The following is a 21,883-nucleotide window of genomic DNA, read 5'->3' on the forward strand; positions in this document are numbered from 1 at the left end:
ATTTGAGAGATATTTAAATGTTTCAATTTTGCAAATAAAAGACTGATGCCAGCAGCATCCTGCCCCCTCTGCTGTTCCACTAGCTTCTGTAACTCAATGAGTTTTCTCATCGAGGATTTCTTTAATCAGTCTCTGTGAAGAGCTTGAAGCATGTTCCTACACGAGCACCGGCTGCTATCATGGCCAGTGAACTTAGACACCATCATTTCATCCCAAAAAAAAGAAAAATGTTAATTAGTTTGTTGGCATTTAACAACCACCGGTCTCCACGAGGCTCTGTCACTGTGTCAGTGGCAAATGAGAAATGATGTTCCAAACTCAACCAGAATGTGTATGGAAATGTCATCGTGTTCAGAGTAAATCAGCCAATATAACTTAGAGGGTGACACCTTGTAACTAATAGAAAGCTCAAGTTGACAACATTTCACTTTCTTTCAGTACAAAGATTTCAGATGCTAGTAGCACCATGGAGAGCCCAAACCCTGCTGCTTGCTATGAATATCATCATCACAGTAAAAAAAGGAAAAACATCTGGGTGTAGTTTGGATTTTTTAAATTGTGGCACTTTTGACCTCTTCTTCATTTAGCGAAATACACCAAACTTCTCAATGCGTCAGCGTTTATTGTTGCAGCTGAAGAACTCTATCAAAATAAAAGACAAAATAAATCAGTGGTTTTAAGATTAGGAAATATCTGATCAATGGCCAAATTTCAATACTTGATGGACAAGACTTCATTCTATGGACACATTTTGATCAGTACTCAATATGTTTTGAGTTTTCACAATTATTTCTCCTGTACTTTGCTCTCCTCCTGTTCAATAAACCATTTCTTTCCCCCCTCAGGCTGGGCATGGAGCACGACGGCCAGGGGAATCGTTGTGCCGATGAGACCAGTATGGGCAGCATCATGGCACCACTTGTCCAGGCAGCTTTCCACCGCTATCATTGGTCACGTTGCAGCAAGCAGGAGCTCAATCGATACATCCAGTATGTTCTGTGGATCCAGCTCCCTGACTTCTCATTTTCTCCACTATTGGTTTTACGCTGCACAGCTTATATGAGCACAGCTCATCTATGAATCTATTTTTCTTATCTTTTCTTCAGCTCCTATGACTGCCTGCTGGATGATCCCTTTGAACACAAGTGGCCTAAGCTTCCTGAGCTCCCTGGAATAAATTATTCAATGGACGAGCAGTGCCGCTTTGATTTTGGTGTTGGTTATAAAATGTGCACTGCTGTAAGTCCTTCACGCCTGTGTAATCTCCAAAATATTAACTGATTTGAATGACAGTGATGTACAGTAAGGGTGAAGTTAAATTAATGAGTTTGTTTACATTTCCAAAAGGAATACCTGATGCACAAAATTGCTGTTTTCTCATTTAGTTTCGAACCTACGACCCTTGCAAGCAACTGTGGTGCAGTCACCCAGACAACCAGTACTTTTGTAAAACCAAAAAAGGTCCTCCGGTGGATGGAACAGAGTGTGCACCAGGAAAGGTGGGAAATGTCTCTGAATGAGCTTTGAATTATAATTTTGTTTTTGTAGAGTGGATCTCTCTGAGATCTAAAGAGAAAACCAAAAAGCCAGTCATTAGTCTGGACTTTTTTTTACCTTTCTTCTTTCTGTCTGTCTTTTAGCACTGAGTTTTTTTCTCCTGTCTTTGTCATATTTTTAGTGGTGCTTCAAGGGCCATTGCATCTGGAGATCCAGCCAGCAGCCTCAGGGCCACGATGGGAGTTGGGGATCTTGGTCCAAATTCAGCTCTTGCTCCAGGACATGTGGAGGTGGAGTTCGCTCCCGCAGCAGACAGTGTAACAACCCTCCGTGAGTGAGAGCAAGAAAAAGAGAACACACTGAAACAAAATCAGCTACTTTTCCAGGGGGCCAAATAGTTTATAAGCTTTGCTTGCTCATCCAACAGATGATGCAGTAAAAGTGTGAATGCAGAGCTGGAGAGCATGGACAGTTTGTGATCCAGCACTGGCTTTGATTAAGTTTGCTTTAACTTGACTTGAAAGGGTGTGAGCTACTGTAGGCATCTCTGCCAATTTGTTACTGTTTATATAAAGTTTTACATGATGCCTTTTTCTCTTCATTTAGAAAATTTTTCAGTTTTATAGCTTACTCTGACAGGATATAATGAAGCATTTATCTTAATTTGTGAGCCTTCACAATTCTGATTTTTGCAGGTACCAGGTTTGTTTAAAAGGCCTTTCGACCTTTTTACAAGCATTTGTTTCCGGTTTTGGTGTGACTATCCGGCAGTCCACCTTTGTTAAACTGATGCACTGTTTGGAAATGAAGTCATTATTCTAGGGGTATATCATCAACATTACACTACCAAACTTTAAACTGCAGCAATGCTCACACTGTTTAAAGTTTTGATTGCTTTGCTCATTATTTACAGTATTTATTACCCATATTTAATCATCGTATTATTCTAGTAACATTAAAATACAGTTTAACTTTGTAACATGTCAGTTTTTCTTCTTCAGTTTCAAACTGCTTATAAAATTTAAAGAAACAGAATACATTAAGTAACAATGCCCCTCCCTACCTCCACCTAAAGAATGTGTCTCATAAGGATATGAAAGAAGAAGTGTCAATTATTATAAAAATGTATAGTATATATGTAGTTTAAGAGAGTATAGAATGGATTGCAGGAATCCACTTCTTAATAAATTGGGGTTTTAGAGCTTTAGTCCACATGTTATTTGTTCCATCTCATAAAGTTCCCATACTTTTTAAATCCAGCCTTTCCTTCAAAACCTCCTGGAATTATACCAAGAAGGACAATCTTTGGATCTTTAGGAATATCATGATGGAAAACTTCTTTAAGGGCATCATTTTGTTTCTGTTATTTATCAGACCTGCCTACGGTGGCCGAGATTGCCCCGGCTCTGCTTTTGACTACCAGATGTGCAACACGGAGGAGTGTGCTGGCCCTTACGAGGACTTCCGTGCTCAGCAGTGCATCCAAAGGAGCAACAAATACCACAACAACATCAAGCACACCTGGCTACCGTATGAGCACCCAGATGGTAAGTCTGTAAAAAGCGAAGCAAAATTGGCTCTCTCTTTCAGAGGTTTGCTTTAAAGTTTTGTGCAAAGCAACAAGTGGGACAGATTACATATGCAGGAGCAGCTGCTCTCACGCATATTTCGATTTAAGTGGGTGTTATCTCTCCTCTGTGTCCTGTTGATGTCTTTCTCAGATTCTGAAGATATTTGCATGAACCAAAGTGTGTGCTTTTGTGTTTCCAGAGGCCCGTAAGTGTGAGCTGAGCTGTACATCAAAAGAAACAGGAGAGGTGGTTTTCATGAACCAGGTGATGCACGATGGGACCCGCTGCAGCTACTCAGAGCCCTTCAGCGTGTGCGCCCGAGGAGAGTGTCTGGTATGTCTCTGCTAAACTACGTGCATTCACAAACACAAACCTTGGCGTGTTTTAAGTTATAAATTAAAGGCCATATAAAGTAAGATAAAAATATAAATTGTTATGTAAATACACGTAATTGCTTTTTTTTAAGATGACATGAAAACACTACAAAATAAATAAATCAATACACACGTGCTGTTGCCTATTGCAATAATTTCTATGCATGAGATCAGCATCTTCAAGCAACTGAGCACCAGGAGGAATACTGTATGTAATAATAACTATCACCTGACAATGAGCTACTACTACCCCCCATTCCCCATCGGACATCCCTTTGTGACATAATGTCACTGCCCATACACCATCAATACCTGTGACCTGGACATTGCATTGCTGCAAAAATACTACAACAATTTATCGATTGCACCATGCACTTTAATGGACATAGCACTTTATGGGGTTTTTCTGGGATTTATGGGAAGTTATCTTAGGTACAAAGTCATTCTAGGGGTATTTATGGGGAGTTAAATTAAATTAGGTACAAAGTCATAGGTAAATTATTTTCATAGGGACATATATAGATAAGGCAAACGGGTGAACAGCTTAAAATTATATGCCTGTCTGTTTGTTTTTGCTCTAACAATATTTCGTTGTTATGATGTAGCAATGACAAAAATAAACTGAACTGAACTGAACTGAATGAGCTGAGATTGGAAATGCCATTGTTCCTTAGAGCCTTAACCTTTACTCAAGCGCATTTTGATGATTAAAAAAGTGCCCTTAGAAAGAGTTATGCAGATATTTGACGGCTGCACACCTCTTTACACACACATACATTCTTTTGTCTCAACATTCACCTTGAACATAAAGTTGAAACTTCTATTGTGGCAGGCCAACCGCTCCGTGTTTTGGCTACATTCCTGTTATGTCTGGGTGTGTTTCCAAAATGCATCATCTTAAACATCCAAACCAGTTGCCTGCAGCGTTTTTCCCATGGTATCACTTTCCTAGTGGAGCAATCTCAGTCTGCATAAAATTCAGATGCAGCGTTGCCCTGATTTGATTGACTTGTCTTTGCCTTTCTCTCAAACAGCATGTGGGCTGCGACAAGGAGGTTGGCTCGTACAAACAAGAGGACAAATGTGGAGTGTGCGAGGGGGACAACTCCCACTGTCGCACCGTGAAGCTGACACTCACCAAGACGCCCAAAAAGAATGGTAATTATCAGCGACGTGGACAGGCCATTGCTGAAGTAAGCAACTCTGCTTCAGATGAGTCATTATATGAGACTTTCATTATTTAAGTTTAAATGAACTAATCCAGAGGCCTTAAACACATATTCCCATATCTGTGTTTAACCACAACCCGTATCCCACCAAACTTTCATCCAACAAAGGATCAAATTTAAATAATTTGATTTCATTAATAATTGGCTGCTATTACAGCCCCTAACAGTGCCGGCTGTTTAAGGCCCCAAGCTGAAACGGGCCGTGTCTTTTTGTCTTGGTAGGAATGCTGAAAATGTTCGACATCCCAATAGGAGCCCGCCACATAGTTATCGAAGAGAACGAGACTTCCCCTCATATAATTGGTGAGTGTGTCACATCCTTTTCCAACCGTGGAAACACGTGATACTATTGGTGTTAAGTAACAGAATCAGTTTGTGACTAAAATTCACAAGACCAGTTGTTTTCCAAATGTTACAGGTTTCTTGTTCGTGTGTTTCTGTGTATGACCACATCACATTGTAATTGTTGGCTCATTTACCTTGTAAGACTGGCAGTATATGGCAGGGATTCTTCTCACCACTCCAATTCAATGGAGATAAAAGGAATCCAATTTGTGGCACTCGCAGGATTCAAAAATCCTCATGCAAGAGCCACTCATACGAACACATTCTTTCTTAAGGAGCATGAACAAGTCATTTAAGACAACAAAAACTTGTTTGACTTATTTTAGTCGCATAATCTGATTGAATTTGGAGTTTAAATATGTTACCAAAATCAATATGATGGGCATTGTGGCACTCAACAGTGTAACATCACCTACTGTATAATATTCCTTGTCCATCTCCATGACTACCACGCCCCCTTGATTGCCTCCTATCTGACTCATTGAACACTTTGCTGTAGCAAGATGTTTTTTTAGTAGGCTATTCAACTTAATGTTTCCTTCTTTATTTCTGTCACAGTACAAGGCTACTGTACTTAAAATTCTTTTGACTCTTTTGGTTATCATTTTTGTGAATGAAATGTTGTGTGTCAGTTATGCCAATGAACAAATCTCACAAACATGCACTGAACAGGTGACATTCATCAGGTTAAAACAAGCAACTTACGACAAGTGTGTTTATTCAGGGTTTTGTGATTCAGACTGAACAATTGTACCAGCAAGGGTCACCAGAATTTAGGATCTAAAAATGAGCTTGCATGAGGCCCAATGTCCTGCTGGTTACTTTGGATATCCATGGACCATGGACTACACTGTTAACAGTTTTCATTGCAACAACTTGGCTGCACTAGATGTACATTGACTCCGTGTCAGATTTGAAATGTATTGTAACTGCTGTGAAACCACGCTGACTACATCTGTCCTTCACCAAGTAGCTTTGCAAACCAGATTTCAAGCTTAAAGAGCATATTTGATACTAAAAAGATAGATTTTCAGTGGAGTATCACTTTAAGAGTTCAAAAATAATGTTTGTGTATGTGTAGCCAGGAGCGATGCCCCCCTGTGGTGTTTGATGTTACAAAGACTTTTCTGTTTGTCAAACTGTTCTTTTTTTTTTCGAAAAAAAATAACAATAAAATAAAATATAAAAACACAACAAGTGTGTAGCAACACACCAAAAGGAAAAACAGTATCTATAAAGTGTTACAAACAATATGTTCAATATGTCCAAGCAGGACGAAGCTGAAGCTTGTTATTCATTCTGTCATTCAACTTCTGTCCAGATTGGTGCAAAGTAAAGTTTCTGTTAAGAAAAAGTCTGCAAATGTCAGTCACCGCCTGTGTTTTCTCGTCTGAATTTGAAATTATTGAAGTAGTTGTAAAACGAAGAATTTCATAATCCCTAATAATAAATTAGCGTGGTGTGCTATGTTTTATATTCCATCTACCTAATCTAACAAACAGCTTAATGTGAGAACCTTTTTTAACAGGGAAGAGTTGACAGACAAAAATGATCACCCCTTGTTGACATCTATGTTATATCTCCCGATGGATTATTATAGATGTCAGTGCAAGCACCACACATTAACAGGTGCTGTTGTAGTGATAGGAAAATAAAAATATAGCTTTCTAATTTAAGCGACACTGCTGCGCTAATGAGATTCCGTTTAAGCTTAATATAGGCTTTATCTGTAAATGCAATTTGAAGCCTTGTGTCAGAAATAATGAGACTGGAGTATGTCTACACAGGTTTAAGAAGGAGTGACAGACTTGTATCTTTCAACTTACAATAGCTCTCTGTACGACTGACGATGGTGAGTCAGGATCACCGAGGCATTCAGCCCAAACCTTCCCTCTCCTCTTTTCTCCACTCTTTTCCTCTATGGCTTTTATTAGCTCATGGGAAGAAGAGATGACACACAACTTGGAGAAATTACCGTTGGCTAACCACAGCGCCAAACATCTCAAAATACGTACTGACACGTTCCCTGCTAAAAGGAAAATCTCAGTTGTTTGGCGGGGGAGGGGTACATCCTGAATTTGTGTTCAATCTTTGAGATTTTTAATGAATGAAACTAAAAGTTACATGATGTGCACACATTCTTTTCCACCACACATGCATGAAGAAAACTGTTTTTTTTCACTTATTACTGACAGCTGTGAAGAATCAAGTTACTGGAAACTTCATACTGAATTCAAAAAGTGAAGACGCTGAAACAAAGACATTCATCGAAAATGGTTTACAGTGGGAGTATTTACTCGATGGTGGAAAGGAGACGCTAAAAACAACTGGTCCTCTGCATGAAGGCATTGCAGTGCTGGTGAGTGGGACTGGAACAGGATCATCACACTTTACTTTTTCCTGAGTTTCATTGTTTTTCTACTAAACCTTGTTTCATTTCGCTGCAGGTCATTCCCCAGGAAGAAGATGTAAAGATCAGCCTGACATATAAGTATATCATACATGAGGACCTGTTACCGCTTATTACCAACAACAATGTTCTTCTGGCTGAACTGGACACCTATGAGTGGGCACTGAAGAGCTGGTCTCAGTGCTCCAAACCCTGCGGGGGAGGTAAGTTTTCACCTGGTTCTAACATCTGTCCTGAGGGACCGAACACAAGTGGACAGCTCTAAGTACATGTGTTCACACTTGGCAGTAGAATGTGTCACACGTGCTTCTTGAGTGACCACATGTGGTCAAATCTCACTTCCTGTAAATGCAAAAAAACACATAATTTCCGTGCATATATAGATAGCCTACATATTTCAATGAGTATTGTATTGTTAGTGTTGTGTATGTGGGAATTTCAGTTGTAACACTCACATAGGCTAAATACATACATTATTACTGAAACGTGCAATAGCTAATTTAAAAGCACTATACCTACAGTTTGTCTGTGTGCCGAAGAAAGTAACATTTTTCTGCGTGACTGCGGTATGTGTGTGTAATATGTTTGGACTTTCTGTGTCAGATCTCTGCAGAGCACTTGAACAAAAACACCGACACAAGATTCACTCTCAGTGGTCTATGTGGCATGACAAAAATTTCGAATGAGTATGTAGTTCTGCCCATAGATGAGTAGGCTGGCCCCCCTCAATGTGGCCCAATGTGGCGTGTATGTTTAAATAACAAAGCAATTAAAGCTGCAGATCGTTACTTGGTGTGTGTTCAGAAAACAGAAAAGATGAAAGAGTATTTTTCATCTTGTTATTGTTAATCTATTGAGAAAAATAGTCAGTGACTATAATAATAATATTCTATCACTAATCTAATAGTTGATTCATAGAAAAACAGTTTTGCTAATCATTTAAATAATTCATGCCAAATGATAAACATTTGCTATTTCCAATTATTAGTATATATATAGATTTTAGAATATTTGCTTCTTTTTCCTGTTTTTAGTCATTATAAATTAAATATCCTTTTGATTTTTTTTTTTTTTTTTTTTTGGACAGACAAAACAAACAAAGCCAAAATTAAAAGAAAATTGGACTTTAGGAACTTGAAATTAGTTGTAGCTCTAGATGAAAATTAAGCAAGTTAAAAACATTTGGATTTCAGATTTGGGTATTTAACTATGCTATACAGTATGTGTGTATGATCTTGCTGGAAGTTTAATTTTGTACACTTTCCACCTTTCAGGCATACAGTACACAAAATATGGATGCAGGAGGAAAAGTGACAGCCGTTTAGTACATCGAAACTTTTGTGAAACCAGCAAAAAGCCCAAACCCATTCGCAAACGCTGCAATGTCCAAGAGTGCAACCAGCCCACGTGAGTGCCCTCCAGCTATAGATGGTTATATTTGAATAGCTAGCGAGGCATTCAAAGTGATAATAATGGCTTCAGCTTCAAGTGTCCACCCTGACATGGAATATAGGAGCTGTTCAACAGTTGTGTGATGTGAAGACCTTTTTAAAGAGCCTGCTGTGCTGACAGGTGGGTCGTGGAAGAGTGGAGTCCCTGCAGTAAGACCTGCGGGAAGCTCGGCTACCAGACCAGGGCGGTGCAGTGCATGCAGGCGCTTCACAACGGCACCAACAGGCCCGTCCACAGCAAACACTGCATCGAGAATCGGCCGGAGACGAGGAAGGCCTGTAACCACACAACATGCCCCGCCCAGTGGAGGACAGGAGCGTGGTCTCAGGTCAGTGAGTCAGTAGGACAGCCTGCTGCACCAGCTCTTGTTGAGTTCAAACTTAGCCTAGTTGTCACATAAATGTTTACTAAGTGGAGATTTACGCATTACTAAATTACTGTAAAGTGGGTTGCACCACACAAACTAATTCTTAGGTAGCCATTTGTTGTTACTGAATATTTAATATGTACAGTACCTTGGCCCCATAAAACTGTTGTTTTTGGCAGTTATGTAAGCGCTCATGATGCTATGGTATCTCCTGTTTACGCTGTTTATTCTGTTGATTTGATTCAGATATTCCCAAGCAATCGATTTACACATTACTGAAGTCTCTATAGCCAAGACACTGCTTAAGTTTTAAATGGTGCAACCAGATTTAGTAGATCAGTTATAGACCCTGACTGTGGTTTTCAAGAGCTGTAACAGTGCCATGAATCATTTCCTCATTCTCAAATAAAGTGTTAATAAGTCAATTGCTTTGACGTGTGTGTGTGTGTGTGTGTGTGTGTGTGTGTGTGTGTGTGTGTGTGTGTGTGTGTGTGTGTGTGTGTGTGTGTGTGTGTGTGTTGGTGGTGTGGCAGTGTTCGGTGACTTGTGGCGAAGGGATTCAGCAAAGACAGGTGGTTTGCAAGGCCAGTGACAACACCATTGGAGAATGTGAGGGCGAGAAGCCGGAAACAGTCCTCATTTGCAAACTAAGTTCTTGTCCAGGTGAGATCCACAAACATGTAGTAAGGGAACAATATTCACCAAGTCTTACAAACACTGTTGGAGAAACTTCCTCTGCATGATCATGATCATTTTCTTTTCATTATGGATACAGAAAGACTTGTGGGTGGTTAACGTCTGCTGCATTATGCTGTAATTATGTACATTTAGTCATAATCACTTTTGGATGGAAGTTATATAAACTTTATGTGATTGACTACATTTTTGTAGTTTGTATGATGAATTACACCAGCTGGTTAAACTGAGACATATTTCAGCTTGTGTGTCAAAACATTTCTGCACTGGTGCCCTCCTGCAGCTTTTTTTTCACATTGCTTCCTCTTCAAAGAGCTCGGATCCACTAACATGCATTTGTTTCTCTGCACAGTGGAAAATTTAGTTTTTTTGTCAAAAACACTAAGAAGAAGTCCAGGTTGTGCCCTGCATATTGTACTTGTACATGTTTTATTATAGTTAATAGTTATTATAAAGTTTATTATAGCTTTATTATAGGTTTTAAAAAGATGTCTCTGTTTTCTTACAGTAGCAAGAGGTTGTCAAGAGCTTTTTTGGGGTACTGCGGCTGCTGTTTAATATCTTATTTAGCAATATTTTTTGCCACATTTTGTCCTCCACTCCAGGACAGCCAGTGTCTCCTCTCACTGTTGAAACAATGGAAAACGCCACAATAAAAGACGAAGCTGTACACCAAAGGGGTCATGAAAACCCTGTCCACAAAATCTCTTCAAGTAAATCAATATGTAATTTGTTTCAAAAATCAATTTGATAAAAACGTAAACATCTACAGTAGAAATGTTTTTTTCTTTGAATCCTCATAGTGATGTCCTTTCCCCTTTTATCACTAGATGAGCCATGTTTGGGGGATAGATCAATTTTCTGTCAAATGGAGGTTCTTGCCCGATATTGTTCCATCCCTGGATATAATAAGCTTTGCTGTGAGTCTTGCAACAAGAAGGAAAACTTTGCCACACATTCTCCTGACCTCCAAAACACCCCAGTAGTCAAAGTTGAACCTGACGCCTCCGCTCCTTCTCACCCTGCATCGGCCAAAACTCCTCCACCCGCTACGACCCAGAGCCCGCCACAAACCACTAAAGCCGCGAGCAGATGGCTTCGCTCCACCGCCCCAGTGACAACCACCGCTTCTGCTGCTGAAGCCTCGCCATCCACAGGTGCTGCTCTGGCCCAGGGTCCCACCAGCGACTCCTTCCTCACAGCTGGGAAAGGAAACTCAGACCCGGGGTCTATTCTACCTCCAGGGCCTCCACGGCCCACAGCAGACTCCAGTGGAGTTGCCTCTAAAGAGCACAGTCCAAACAGCACTTTAGGCCCTGTCGCTGAAAGGTCAAGAAGGGACAATTTAGGATCCGAGAGGGACTCGAGTCACAGAACCCTTTCAGCTCAGAAATGAACAGTGAGCATTGTTTTGAACGTGCTGCTCTGTGTGACGGTCTCATACATCGTCTCACCCATTGCAGCATCTGATAGACTTGCTGCAGATATTTTTTTTTTTTTTACAACAATTTTTTTTTCATGCCAGTGAACTTAGACCAGACCAGCGATGGTTACCTCATCTACACTCCAGAGTGATCTGTGCACAGAGTCGCTCTGCCCTGTGCTTCAAATATGAAATGGAAGAAAAACAAGTTGTCAGGTGCTGTAAACTAAAACGACTACAAGACGTGTTCAAAATGTGATGACTGCATTGCTACATTCATGTTTTTATCTGTGTACAGTTGTGTAATCCTGTTATTTTCAAGTGCATTAGAACTACTATTGAACTTGTATTGTGAACATGAGGAGAGGTCAAAGGCCATCGTTTTTTAAAGGTGCACGTGTCAGCTGTGGAGGCTAGAGTGTGCTACCAGAATAATTGTAGACTCTGCTAGTGTTTAAATTATAATCAATTGATATATATTGCTAATTTATTAACTAGTTAAATTACAATTTGAATGATGCATTGCATAACGTAAAGTAAATTAGCAGATTATTAATTTTATTTCTTATTCTGTTTTAAGAATGAATAGAATTTTCAAATAGAATTGCAAAAATACATTTTTAAAGCTTTTAAATTATAATAATTAATTATGTTGTTCCCTTTACTTTTTAATTGTCTCACAATTCATTGTCTGCTACAGTTTCCATTTGATGATAGCTCTAATTTAAGGACAGCTCTCACATTTCAATATGTGCAAACATTGTGGCACCTTCAATTACACATTTAATTTGTACACACATAAAAAATGTAATTACGTCCAACCCACAAAGCAATAACAGGAACTCATTTGCTCAGCATCACAGTGCTCCTGTTGCTGTAGTATACTTTAAAATGTCTTTTAAAGAAATAGTTTGACATTTGGGGAAATGCGCTTATTCGCGACCTTGCTGAGAGTTAGATGAGAAGATCAATGCCACTCTCATATTTCTGCTTTAACTATAGAGCTAGAGCAGAGAGCTGGAATCTTGTTATCATCATGAGGTTGCCAACCAATCTAACTAACAGGGAAACGTTTATTAAGAAACAGCTACAGGCTTTATATGTCCTGATACATGTATTTCTTCACACAACCAGGGCAGTGTTTCCCCTTGCACAAAGCTAAACTAATCTATTAAAAATCTAACTTTTAATTCATAATTTAAATGCAAATGTTATTATTAAATTGATAATGTTTTTTAATATGCAACTAATGATTATAATAAGACCTGTCAAGTGTATAATTATTTCAATGGCACACTTCAGCCTCCAGCCACATCACTCCTGGCAGGGAGCCTCGTGGCTTCTCTGTCCCTGGTGCTCTTTTTTTGTTGTTTGTTTCCAAATCCAACGTACTGGTGATTATCCTCACTGGTAAGAAAATCATGACAGCCAACCCCACTGTAGCATGCTCTCTGTCTGCCTTTGTGGAAGTCACTCACTTAACGCTTTAAAAACAAAAAAGATTTAAGAAAAAAAAACTCAATTATCTTTTTGTAACTGATATATTTTTCAGATAATAATGTATATAGTGTAAATTTCAAGTTATGAAAAGATATTAACAACCAGGAATTGAACCGAAAGTTTGTTGCAATTAAAATTACAGGCAATACTGTAACTCTTGAGACTGTGGTTGGTCATACTGTTTCAACATTCCTGCATTGCAGTTCATAACATCATTATGTTTATTGTATAGTTATTGTATATACGTACGTGAATGAAAGCTTTAAATGTTAATATTTATTGAATTTTTAAGTGGTATGGAGAAAAAAGTAAAACACGTTTGAAAGAACTGAGATTCTTGTTATTTCACTTTCCTTTTTTAGGCCTCCATTTACTCCTGTTATATTTACCTTTTTTTGCTTTACTTCCATTAGAGGTTAATCAGTCCCTCCAGAAAAACGCGATTATGCGATTGCATAATTCAATGCATAATCAGCCAAAGTCCGCATATTTATGCAGGGGCCGCATTTTTTGAAATACGCCGCACTTTCGCCACATAAATTGTCGATTTCTGCGCAAAATATGCGCTTGCATGATTTCATAATCCCAGTATTTTCATTGCAAAAAAGTCACATATATCTTAGCAGAAAGTTAAAAATTTTTGCATTTACATCACACAAGAGCAGCCATTTTCCCCCTGTTGCCATGGGAACGTTACGAAGTGATGTAATTACGCAACATGAACATCATCGAAAAGCAGGGTGTTGGGGAAATCACTTTTTTTCTCTTTTTCATCAAACTGCAGTTTTTGCAAGTTCCCGCAATTTCATCGCATAAAATACCATAAATATCCCGCATATTCCATTGCATTTTTTAAGAAAACGTGCCGCATAATCAAGGATTTTTGCCCACAACAATCACAAAAAAACTCAATTTTTCTGGAAGGACTGGTTAATGTGCATAACTATGTTAAGAACGATTTCTACTCTAAATGACAAAACCTTCCATTCATAGATTATTTTAGACTAAATTGAGTCATGTGGCTTTACTGTATTTGAGCTCAGAAGAGGCACCTGTTATAGTGCTATTAATGTGGAATTTAACTTATTTTTTTACAGTGTGATGAATGAAATTGAATCAGGCCAAATAGGCACATTCAAGCACTTTATTCATTTTGTTCAGTCATATGAAGGGACGTCTTCAGACAAGTGATGACTCCTAATCTGGAGATCTTGAGGTTTGAGTGGCACACTGTTAAATGAATTCCTATTATAAGTCAGCTTTCTTTTGCCAGGCCGGCACTGGGCTGTCAACACTGATAGCGCGCCAGCTCTGGAGCTGAGCATCTCCTCCAGGCAGCGTTTCTGCTCTCACTGAAAAGGTAGCCTTCCGACGACCAGCCAGGCTGTCACCTTTCCTCCATATCCCAGTTGTCCTCTGTGAGTGATGACAGGGTACTCCTGCAGTTTGCGTGTCACACAGATTCAGTTAGCCCAGGGTGGCGTTTGCTGTGAGACGTCTGCGGAGGTGTCTGGTGAAATCCAGCTGTGCTCGGGGCAAAGCCTGATTGACAATGGACTTTGGCAGCCAGCCCTGAGAACAACATCAGAACTTTCTTAGACCCCTAAACTATTTTTGTGACTGACAGTTTTGGTAAAGAAAAAGGATTGAGTATCAGTAGTATGCAGTCTTGTTTTCATCAACTATACCCTTTCTGGTTTCATAATCCATTTATTTAATTCATTTTCATTTTATTTTTTACCCTCCAACCCTGCTGCTGGAGAGCTACTGCCCTGCATGTTTCTCTCCCTACTCCCACACACCTGATTCCTATGATCCAAAGAAAAAAAAGGTTTGAGGTTCTGCAGTCACAGCTCTTACAGGAAGTTTTTTTAATTTTAGTTTAGAGTGAGAACAGTAGCCTGTTTCCATCTGCTCATTATCTAAATGAGCAGATGGAAACAGATACTTAAAGGTTACTTAAAATGCACCGACTTCACCAATACTGAAGCTCACTCTAAACTAAAAAAACCAACCCTGTAAGAGCTGTGACTGCAGAGCCTCATTCAGCTCAACATGTATGAAAACTTTGTGGAGCACAGTGGGACAGAGAGGTGAGTGGACTGGTTATATTATGCTTTGAGAAAGAAAGAGCAGTGTGAAAGTCACGTGGTCATGATACAATTGTGAGCCTATTTTTACAAAAACGGCTGCTACCGGGCCATAACATGCGATAAGATAAGATAAGATAATACTTTATTGTCTGTTACACAAGGGTTACAGAAAATTGTCTTTGACAAGGCTCCAGTCACAAAGAGACATTCATACGAACATATAAAAACAAGACATGGGGGTGTTAAGGTATCAGCTGACTGTGATGTTCATTTTGGGCTGTTCAATATGGCTATTGCAGAGGGGATGAAGTATTTCTTGTAGAGGTTTTTTCGGGCCAGTGGTACCCTAAAACGCCTGCCTGATGGTAATAGCTGGAAGGAGTGATGGAGCCTTTTATACATTGTTGTGTTTCTTTAGAAATAAACAATGGACAAATAGAGTCTTTAAACACTTTAGATGTAAAGTTATTCGCTGTCAAAGTGACGCCAAAATGAATGGGAGTCAATGGAATGCTAGAGGAAAGTGATGGCTTGTTAGCCTCAGAATCTCCCCATAGGAGGTAGGCTATGCTTTCCGGATGCTTGCTTACCCCCTTGGTTTTCCCAAAGGATAGAGAAGAAGCAGAATCACCTGCTGAAACTGAAAAGGTAAAATGGAGCGGGATTTCGTTTCTAAACATTGGAAATGTAACATGCAACATATATACAACCCTTTACTATTCTCCTGAGTGCTTGGTTTGTTTCAGGGACGTATTAGAAGTTTCTTTGTTTCGGTTTGTTACACGATGCTGAGCGCGCCTGCATCTGTCAACATCTGATGCAAGTCACGCAACACTGTGTTTTCAGCGAGTGTCTGCAATCTCGTTTAGTCGTTCCCTATATAGTTCACTATTTATTAAACACTATATAGGGAATAATAATAGAGGGAATGGTTTCTGACACAGCTCCAGTCATTTACAAAAGTAAGAAAGCTACAACAACACTCATTCTGAGAACAACATCAATGTTGCTAAGCAACATAGCGTGTGTGCGCACTACAACATGCTAAAAAATTGCTGCTCTCTTTTTGCTTTGTGTGTTTTTTGGGCTGCGGCTGCTGTGGAGTTTATATTTTTGAAACAACTGTGTTGTTTGCTTTGGTGTTGTTTAATTCTTCTGTTAATTCCAAAAATTTATATCAGGTTATTTTAAGGTCCCATGACATGCTGCTTTTTGGATGCTTTTATGTAGGCCTTAGTGGTCCCCTAATACTATCTTTCTGTCTTTTTCCCGAAATTCAGCCTTGGTGCAGAATTACAGCCACTAGAGCCAGTCCCACAATGAGCTTTCCTTAGTATGTGCCATTTCTGTGTCTATAGCTTTAAATGCTATTGAGGAGCAGAGATGGAGGGGCAAGGTGGAGGGTGGGGGTGTGGCATTGACCAACTTCCACTGCAAAGCAGAGAAAGGGGAGGTAACCTTGCTCCTTATGACCTCATAAGGAGCAAGATTCCAGATCGGCCCATCTGAGCTTTCATTTTCTCAAAGGCAGAGCAGGATACCCAGGGCTCGGTTTACACCTATCGCCATTTCTAGCCACTGGGGGACCATAGGCAGGCTGGGGGAACTCATATTAATGTTGAAAAACCTCATAAAGTGACATTTTTATGCCATGGGACCTTTAATGTAGGTGGCTTTATAATAATCGTTTCACCCGCCGTGGTGCCCATACCTCTTTTTATTTGTCGGCTATTTTTGATAAATTGTGTCTTCTTTTCTAATTTTTGTAGGGCTACACTGATGAAGGTGATTCATCAGTTCATTCATTCACTCAATTATTACTGAAATATTAGAAAATACTAATAAAATTAGTATTAGATAATAGATCATCAGTTTTATGCACAGATCAAGGGCCATCTAATGTAACAGTAACGTTTAGTAGGCCTACATCTTAACTGATCTACACAAGTAGCCTACTTTTACTTGTTTGCATGTAATATTCTGGTACTCTTTTCATTCCTGTTTTTACTTAATACTACTTCTCCACTACATTTCAAGAGCAATACTGTATTGTACTTTATACACCACTACATTTATGACAGCTTGAGTTACTAGTGACTTCTCAGATGAAGATTTGACCGTAAGCAACTTCATATTAAATACAACACATTGTTAAAAATTAAACCAGTCGTTCCTGTGACCCCATTCAAAAATGCTGCGTGTCGTTGGAGCCTTTTGATAACTTTGTCCTCTAGACTTCTTACATGATGTAATATTTTGATTACATCGTCTGTTTGAGGCCCAAAGAGGTAAAATTACCCAATATTTTACAGAAAATAGCTAAAGATTATTAAAAAGTTTTGAAGCTTTGTTTTTTCCTTCTTACCCATTAGGCTAATCATCTCAGATTTGTCTTGACAGCCTTTAAAGGGAGCCAACTCTTAAATTGGAAACCAGTGGACTCCACCTTGATCATTGATGCATCGGTATAAACAATAATGTTATACTTAATAATAATAATAATAATAATAATAATAATAATATATCAGTAACATGGGCACATTTTGTCCAGAACAAGAACTTTTACTTATACTTTAAATACATTTTGCACTGTATTTTTGTTTTGGTACTTATAACCTAAGTAAATGTTCCGAGTAGCCTACTCTTTCCAAAACCCAATACTTAGTTGTGATTGTATATTATTGTTTCTGTAGCTACCACTTTATTGTGGTATTGTTGTTAAATTGTTTATCCCCTATTACAGTGTTTGTGTCTGCTGTGGTCTGTTCTGACAATCCTGAGAGAATTAACTACAAAGAGCATCTCAAAGAGCAGAGACTTTACTGAAAAACAAATGTTTTGAGTCATTTCTACAGTGGTAATTCCAACCTTGATGATGGGTTGTGTGTGGTCTCATTTTGTTTTGAGTTGTTTATTTATCCCACACAGCAAATAAATGGCCAATCTAAGAAGCGTACTGCTTATCTGACAAAAGCCTGGTGGAGCTGGAGGTTGGAAGCAATGTAATAGGAAAAGCAGACCTTCAAATAAATATTGCACAGATGCAGTCACTCTGTGCAACTTCAATTTACTACACAAACATATTGCAATCAATAAATGGACATTCCACATATTAGAGTCTGCAGATGCTTTTCCTATTATCAGTCACAAAATGTTAATGCAGTTCATATGAATTTACCTTAACGTCAATGTTAAGAAGCCATGTGAAGCGGCTTTTTCCTGTATCCTCGTCCAGAGCCTGAATGATGATGCAGGTTGGTCCATCCTCAGCTCTGTAAACATGCAAACAAAGTCAATAACTTGTTATCCAGGGTTTATTATAGATTATGTGCTTGTTTAATGTGTATATTTTAATTTCAAAACGAAAACATCCACAAACTGCTCTCATATCTATTGTGTTTATCAACGTATAGAAATTAATAAAAATGTACTAGGCCCTAATATACATCATTGCTAGCAGCATGAGTCCAGGGAAGTGGTGGAATACAACTAAGGATCCATTTTCTGCTACTTTATGCTATTCTGCTACTTTGGTTTGTTTAAAGGTCCCATGACATGGTGCTCTTTGGATGCTTTTATATAGACCTTAGTGGTCCCCTAATACTGTATCTGAAGTCTCTTTCCTGAAATTCAGCTTTGGTGCAGAACTACAGCCACTAGAGCCAGTCCCACAATGAGCTTTCCTTAGTATGTGCCATTTCTGTGTCTCAAGCTATTGAGGAGGAGAGTGGGAGGGGCAAGGTGGAGGGTGGTGGTGTGGCCTTGACCAACTGCCACTTTTCTCGTTTGAAAGCCATGATGTCTCTCTCTCATGGGTAGGCCAAATTCTCTGGGCGGGCAAAGCAGAGAAAGGGGAGGTAACCTTGCTTGTTATGACCTCAAAACAAGCAGATTCCAAAACGGCTCATCTGAGCTTTCCTTTTCTCAAAGGCAGAGCAGGATACCCAGGGCTCGGTTTACACCTATCACCATTTCTAGCCACTGGGGGACCATAGGCAGGCTGGGAGAACTCATATTAATGTTAAAAAACCTCATAAAGTGACATTTTCATGCCATGGGACCTTTAACTACTGACACTCCCATCAACCTCAACTGTACTTTGTGTTGTAATTAACAAATGTTACAATTGCATGCTAACACACTAAATTAAGAACGTGAACTCTGTAAGCAGTATACTTTGAAAACTTCACCATGGTGGCATTATCATTGTGAGCTGAAGTTAATCATTTTGGTCAAAATTTGCCTTGTTCAACCATTTCACTTCCTGCAAGATTATATTCCACTCAGATGCTGTATATTATGAGATAAAGTTTAATGAAGCTGAATATATTCTGATATTTCTGCCTAGTTGAAACAGATTAGTGCCTGGTCTGCATGAGGTCCTACCTCACAAAGCCTGCCTGAGGTGGGAAGGACTCCAGCTGAATCGCTGCTCCTCCTAGATAAATGCTGGACTTTTGTTTGCAGCTGTGTCTGACACTCAGGAAATCCCTTTGGCCAATTAGATTTCCCCCTGTCGAGGCTGAAACCTCGTGAGTTACTATCGTTTCAGGTCCAACATGCTTCAGAACCTACAGAGACACAAATATATGTTTGCAAAGCACTACATGGACTGCAGGACTGAATTTAAATGCATGTGATGTCAGAATATATATATAATAAATAAATGGCATTCTATCAATGAATATATAAGCAGAAATGTGCAGACAACTAGACCTTAAATATTTAGTGAGGAAACATTTTTATAGAATACAGATCTCCTCTAAACTCAGGCTGCTTGAATTGAACTCGTATGGTATTTTTAAAGGTTACAGTTGATAGAATATCCAATCATCAAAGGTTAGCAGCTTACTTTGATATGCTCTACGCTCGGGTTCCACTGGTGCATCTCCTCCACTCTGACAAACAGTAGGTCGTAGAGCTCGTCCACGCTGGCCTCCAGGACTGTCTCCAGTCTGAAGACCTTCCCGGCCCCCGGCACCACTTTGCTGCAGATGACATCCCCCTCGCTCTGAAAAGGAGCAACAAACAAGCAGAGATAACATATAACCATAACACAATGGACACTTATGTTGGTGGAAATTGGAAACAAATTCAGTTTGGAGAAGATACAAAGCACTCAATCAAGTCAGGATGGCAAGCAGTAGACGGTACCTCTGTGATCTCAACCTTCCATCCTTGTGTGTCTTCCAACATACAGAGAGCCTTTCTCATTGCTTCTTGGCCTTGTTGTATATAAAACAGCTGATCTTCGTTTAAAGGCACAGGCGTTATATCTTCAGGTTTGGGCACTGCAAAAGATTCTTCTTAGTAATCTTTCAACAACTACACTCTGAAACCAGAACAGAATTATGTTGTTTGTGTTTTTACCATTATACTTTAATCCAGCATGTGTTCTCTTTTGATGTTGGACCTGTCCCCATCTCTGCAGGTGTGTGAGCTCCTGGCCTATAACTGCCACAGCTGTGCGTTGAAGTCCTGCACGATTAAACCGTTAAGAGACATAAAAGAGAAACAGAAGCTCAGTAGTCTTACCCAGAATGCATGAAAATTTGCATGAAAAGGAATAAAGAGAAACGTCCTTCCTCAGATTATTGAGAGTGTTTACCTGCGAGACTCCTTAGATGTGGGTAGGAGATTCCACAGCAGAGCTTTACAACAGCAGGCAGCATGTTGTCTGTCTTTGGCAGTGACAGCAAAGCAACAGAGTGTGTCTCTGGTCTTTATATGGCCTGTGAAGGACGCTCCACAGAGATAAGGGCCAGAGAAGAAGATAGGACCTGTTCTGAATTCTTTTCCCAAGGCCACACTTATCAAGAGTTTTATCAACTAAAACACAGCATCAGACGCAAGGCAGAGAGGCAGAACCTAATCTATGTGGGAGACTTTTCACCAAAATCTAGTTTTTGAGGTATGCTACTAACTAAAACACGAGATGTCATGTAGGGGGAAAAAAAGGAGTTCAATCATTTTATTTGTGCGCTTGATTTAGTAATTCATGCTCTCTATTTAAGAAGGCCATTTTCTTTGCACTTATTGTACATACATTTGTATCCATGAAGCACTACTGTCACTATTATCCGTAGTATCATCGAATTTGTTATGTCAAAAAAGTCCATTATTCTGTAGATATGACACAGTGTGTAGTCTATATCCATATCATATTCCACTTCCGGGATTGCTCCGATGTCACTCTTTTCGGCTGGATGTCCGTTACCTTCCGCTTTCTTTGAGTTGTAATTTTAAACTCTGGTTGACTTATGAGGAATAGTGTTAACTGCTCCTCAGATCTCTGCAGGGTAAATTGAGACAGGTAGCTCTGAGTTTTCTGTTGCACAACTAAAACAACCTTTGAACATACAAGTTTCACCAAAACAAGTTCCTTCCTGAGGCTATTTTGCAGCGGCACCATGGCTCCATTCAGCACTTAGCACCGCCCAAGACGATTGTGATTGGTTTAAAGAAATGCTAATAAACTAGAGCACGTTTTTCTCCCATCCCGGAATACTGGGTGGACTAGGCAGACCCTCCTCCGCTGCACTGTGGAGGAAGGTCTGGCAATTCGAGACTACACAGTGTGTAGCAGCCAAACCCTGAATCCAAGATGTATAGAAAATCGTATCAAATCCAAATGATCCACAGTGAGTATGTTTACATGCACAAACATACACAAACCAACCATCCAACAGTTTGCAAGGCTACAGACCCGATAAGAAGGAGAAACACAACTACTTTTAAACATTATCAAAGACTTGGATATCAACAGGTTTTTTGATATTCGCACACTTTTCAAGACAGTAGCTGGTTGAAAGAATGAAAGAGGGAGGCTGTGTTCACATGGTCCAACAAGTCTGCCACCGCTGGTAAACTTTGAAAATGTAAATGGGAATATTTGTGGAAATTTGTGGAAATATTCACTTTCATGT

The 21,883-nt window shown here is 39.5% G+C and overlaps 2 protein-coding genes across 3 annotated transcripts in view; one reads left to right on the top strand and one right to left on the bottom strand.

The window, feature by feature from the left end:
- The window catches only part of adamts14 (ADAM metallopeptidase with thrombospondin type 1 motif, 14), a 45,280-nt gene extending 32,118 nt beyond the window's left edge, over window positions 1-13,162 (top strand). For both annotated transcript variants that reach the window (XM_028567780.1, XM_028567779.1), the window contains 15 exons: window positions 846-989; window positions 1,107-1,239; window positions 1,386-1,499; window positions 1,679-1,827; window positions 2,872-3,044; window positions 3,268-3,401; window positions 4,477-4,600; window positions 4,894-4,974; window positions 7,212-7,375; window positions 7,464-7,629; window positions 8,701-8,833; window positions 8,999-9,206; window positions 9,779-9,908; window positions 10,547-10,654; window positions 10,772-13,162. In XM_028567780.1, the coding sequence (XP_028423581.1) occupies window positions 846-989; window positions 1,107-1,239; window positions 1,386-1,499; window positions 1,679-1,827; window positions 2,872-3,044; window positions 3,268-3,401; window positions 4,477-4,600; window positions 4,894-4,974; window positions 7,212-7,375; window positions 7,464-7,629; window positions 8,701-8,833; window positions 8,999-9,206; window positions 9,779-9,908; window positions 10,547-10,654; window positions 10,772-11,337 (2,527 nt within the window). In that variant the 3' untranslated portion in view covers window positions 11,338-13,162. The remainder of the gene's footprint in view (window positions 1-845; window positions 990-1,106; window positions 1,240-1,385; window positions 1,500-1,678; window positions 1,828-2,871; window positions 3,045-3,267; window positions 3,402-4,476; window positions 4,601-4,893; window positions 4,975-7,211; window positions 7,376-7,463; window positions 7,630-8,700; window positions 8,834-8,998; window positions 9,207-9,778; window positions 9,909-10,546; window positions 10,655-10,771) is intronic.
- Window positions 13,163-13,994: 832 nt separating this feature from the next.
- star2 (steroidogenic acute regulatory protein 2) lies at window positions 13,995-20,647 on the bottom strand. The gene is made up of 7 exons (XM_028568013.1): window positions 20,566-20,647; window positions 20,328-20,435; window positions 20,112-20,248; window positions 19,810-19,968; window positions 19,344-19,528; window positions 18,136-18,229; window positions 13,995-14,436 (listed from the first exon to the last, which is right to left on the bottom strand). The coding sequence occupies exons 1-7, from the start codon at window positions 20,627-20,629 to the stop codon at window positions 14,332-14,334; spliced, it is 852 nt and encodes a 283-aa protein (XP_028423814.1). The 5' UTR covers window positions 20,630-20,647; the 3' UTR covers window positions 13,995-14,331.
- Between the last annotated feature and the right edge of the window lie 1,236 nt (window positions 20,648-21,883).

The sequence above is a fragment of the Perca flavescens genome, chromosome 21, assembly GCF_004354835.1.
Source record: "Perca flavescens isolate YP-PL-M2 chromosome 21, PFLA_1.0, whole genome shotgun sequence".
Taxonomy (NCBI): domain Eukaryota; kingdom Metazoa; phylum Chordata; class Actinopteri; order Perciformes; family Percidae; genus Perca; species Perca flavescens.

Excerpts from the sequence above, each read along its gene's own strand:
- star2 (XM_028568013.1), bottom strand. The coding sequence starts at position 20,629 with ATGCTGCCTGCTGTTGTAAAGCTCTGCTGTGGAATCTCCTACCCACAT. Across the intron at positions 19,529-19,809 it reads CGAGCGTAGAGCATATCAAA|GTTCTGAAGCATGTTGGACC; the intron begins GTAAGCTGCTAA and ends GTGTCTCTGTAG. Across the intron at positions 18,230-19,343 it reads CCTCAGGCAGGCTTTGTGAG|AGCTGAGGATGGACCAACCT; the intron begins GTAGGACCTCAT and ends GCATGTTTACAG.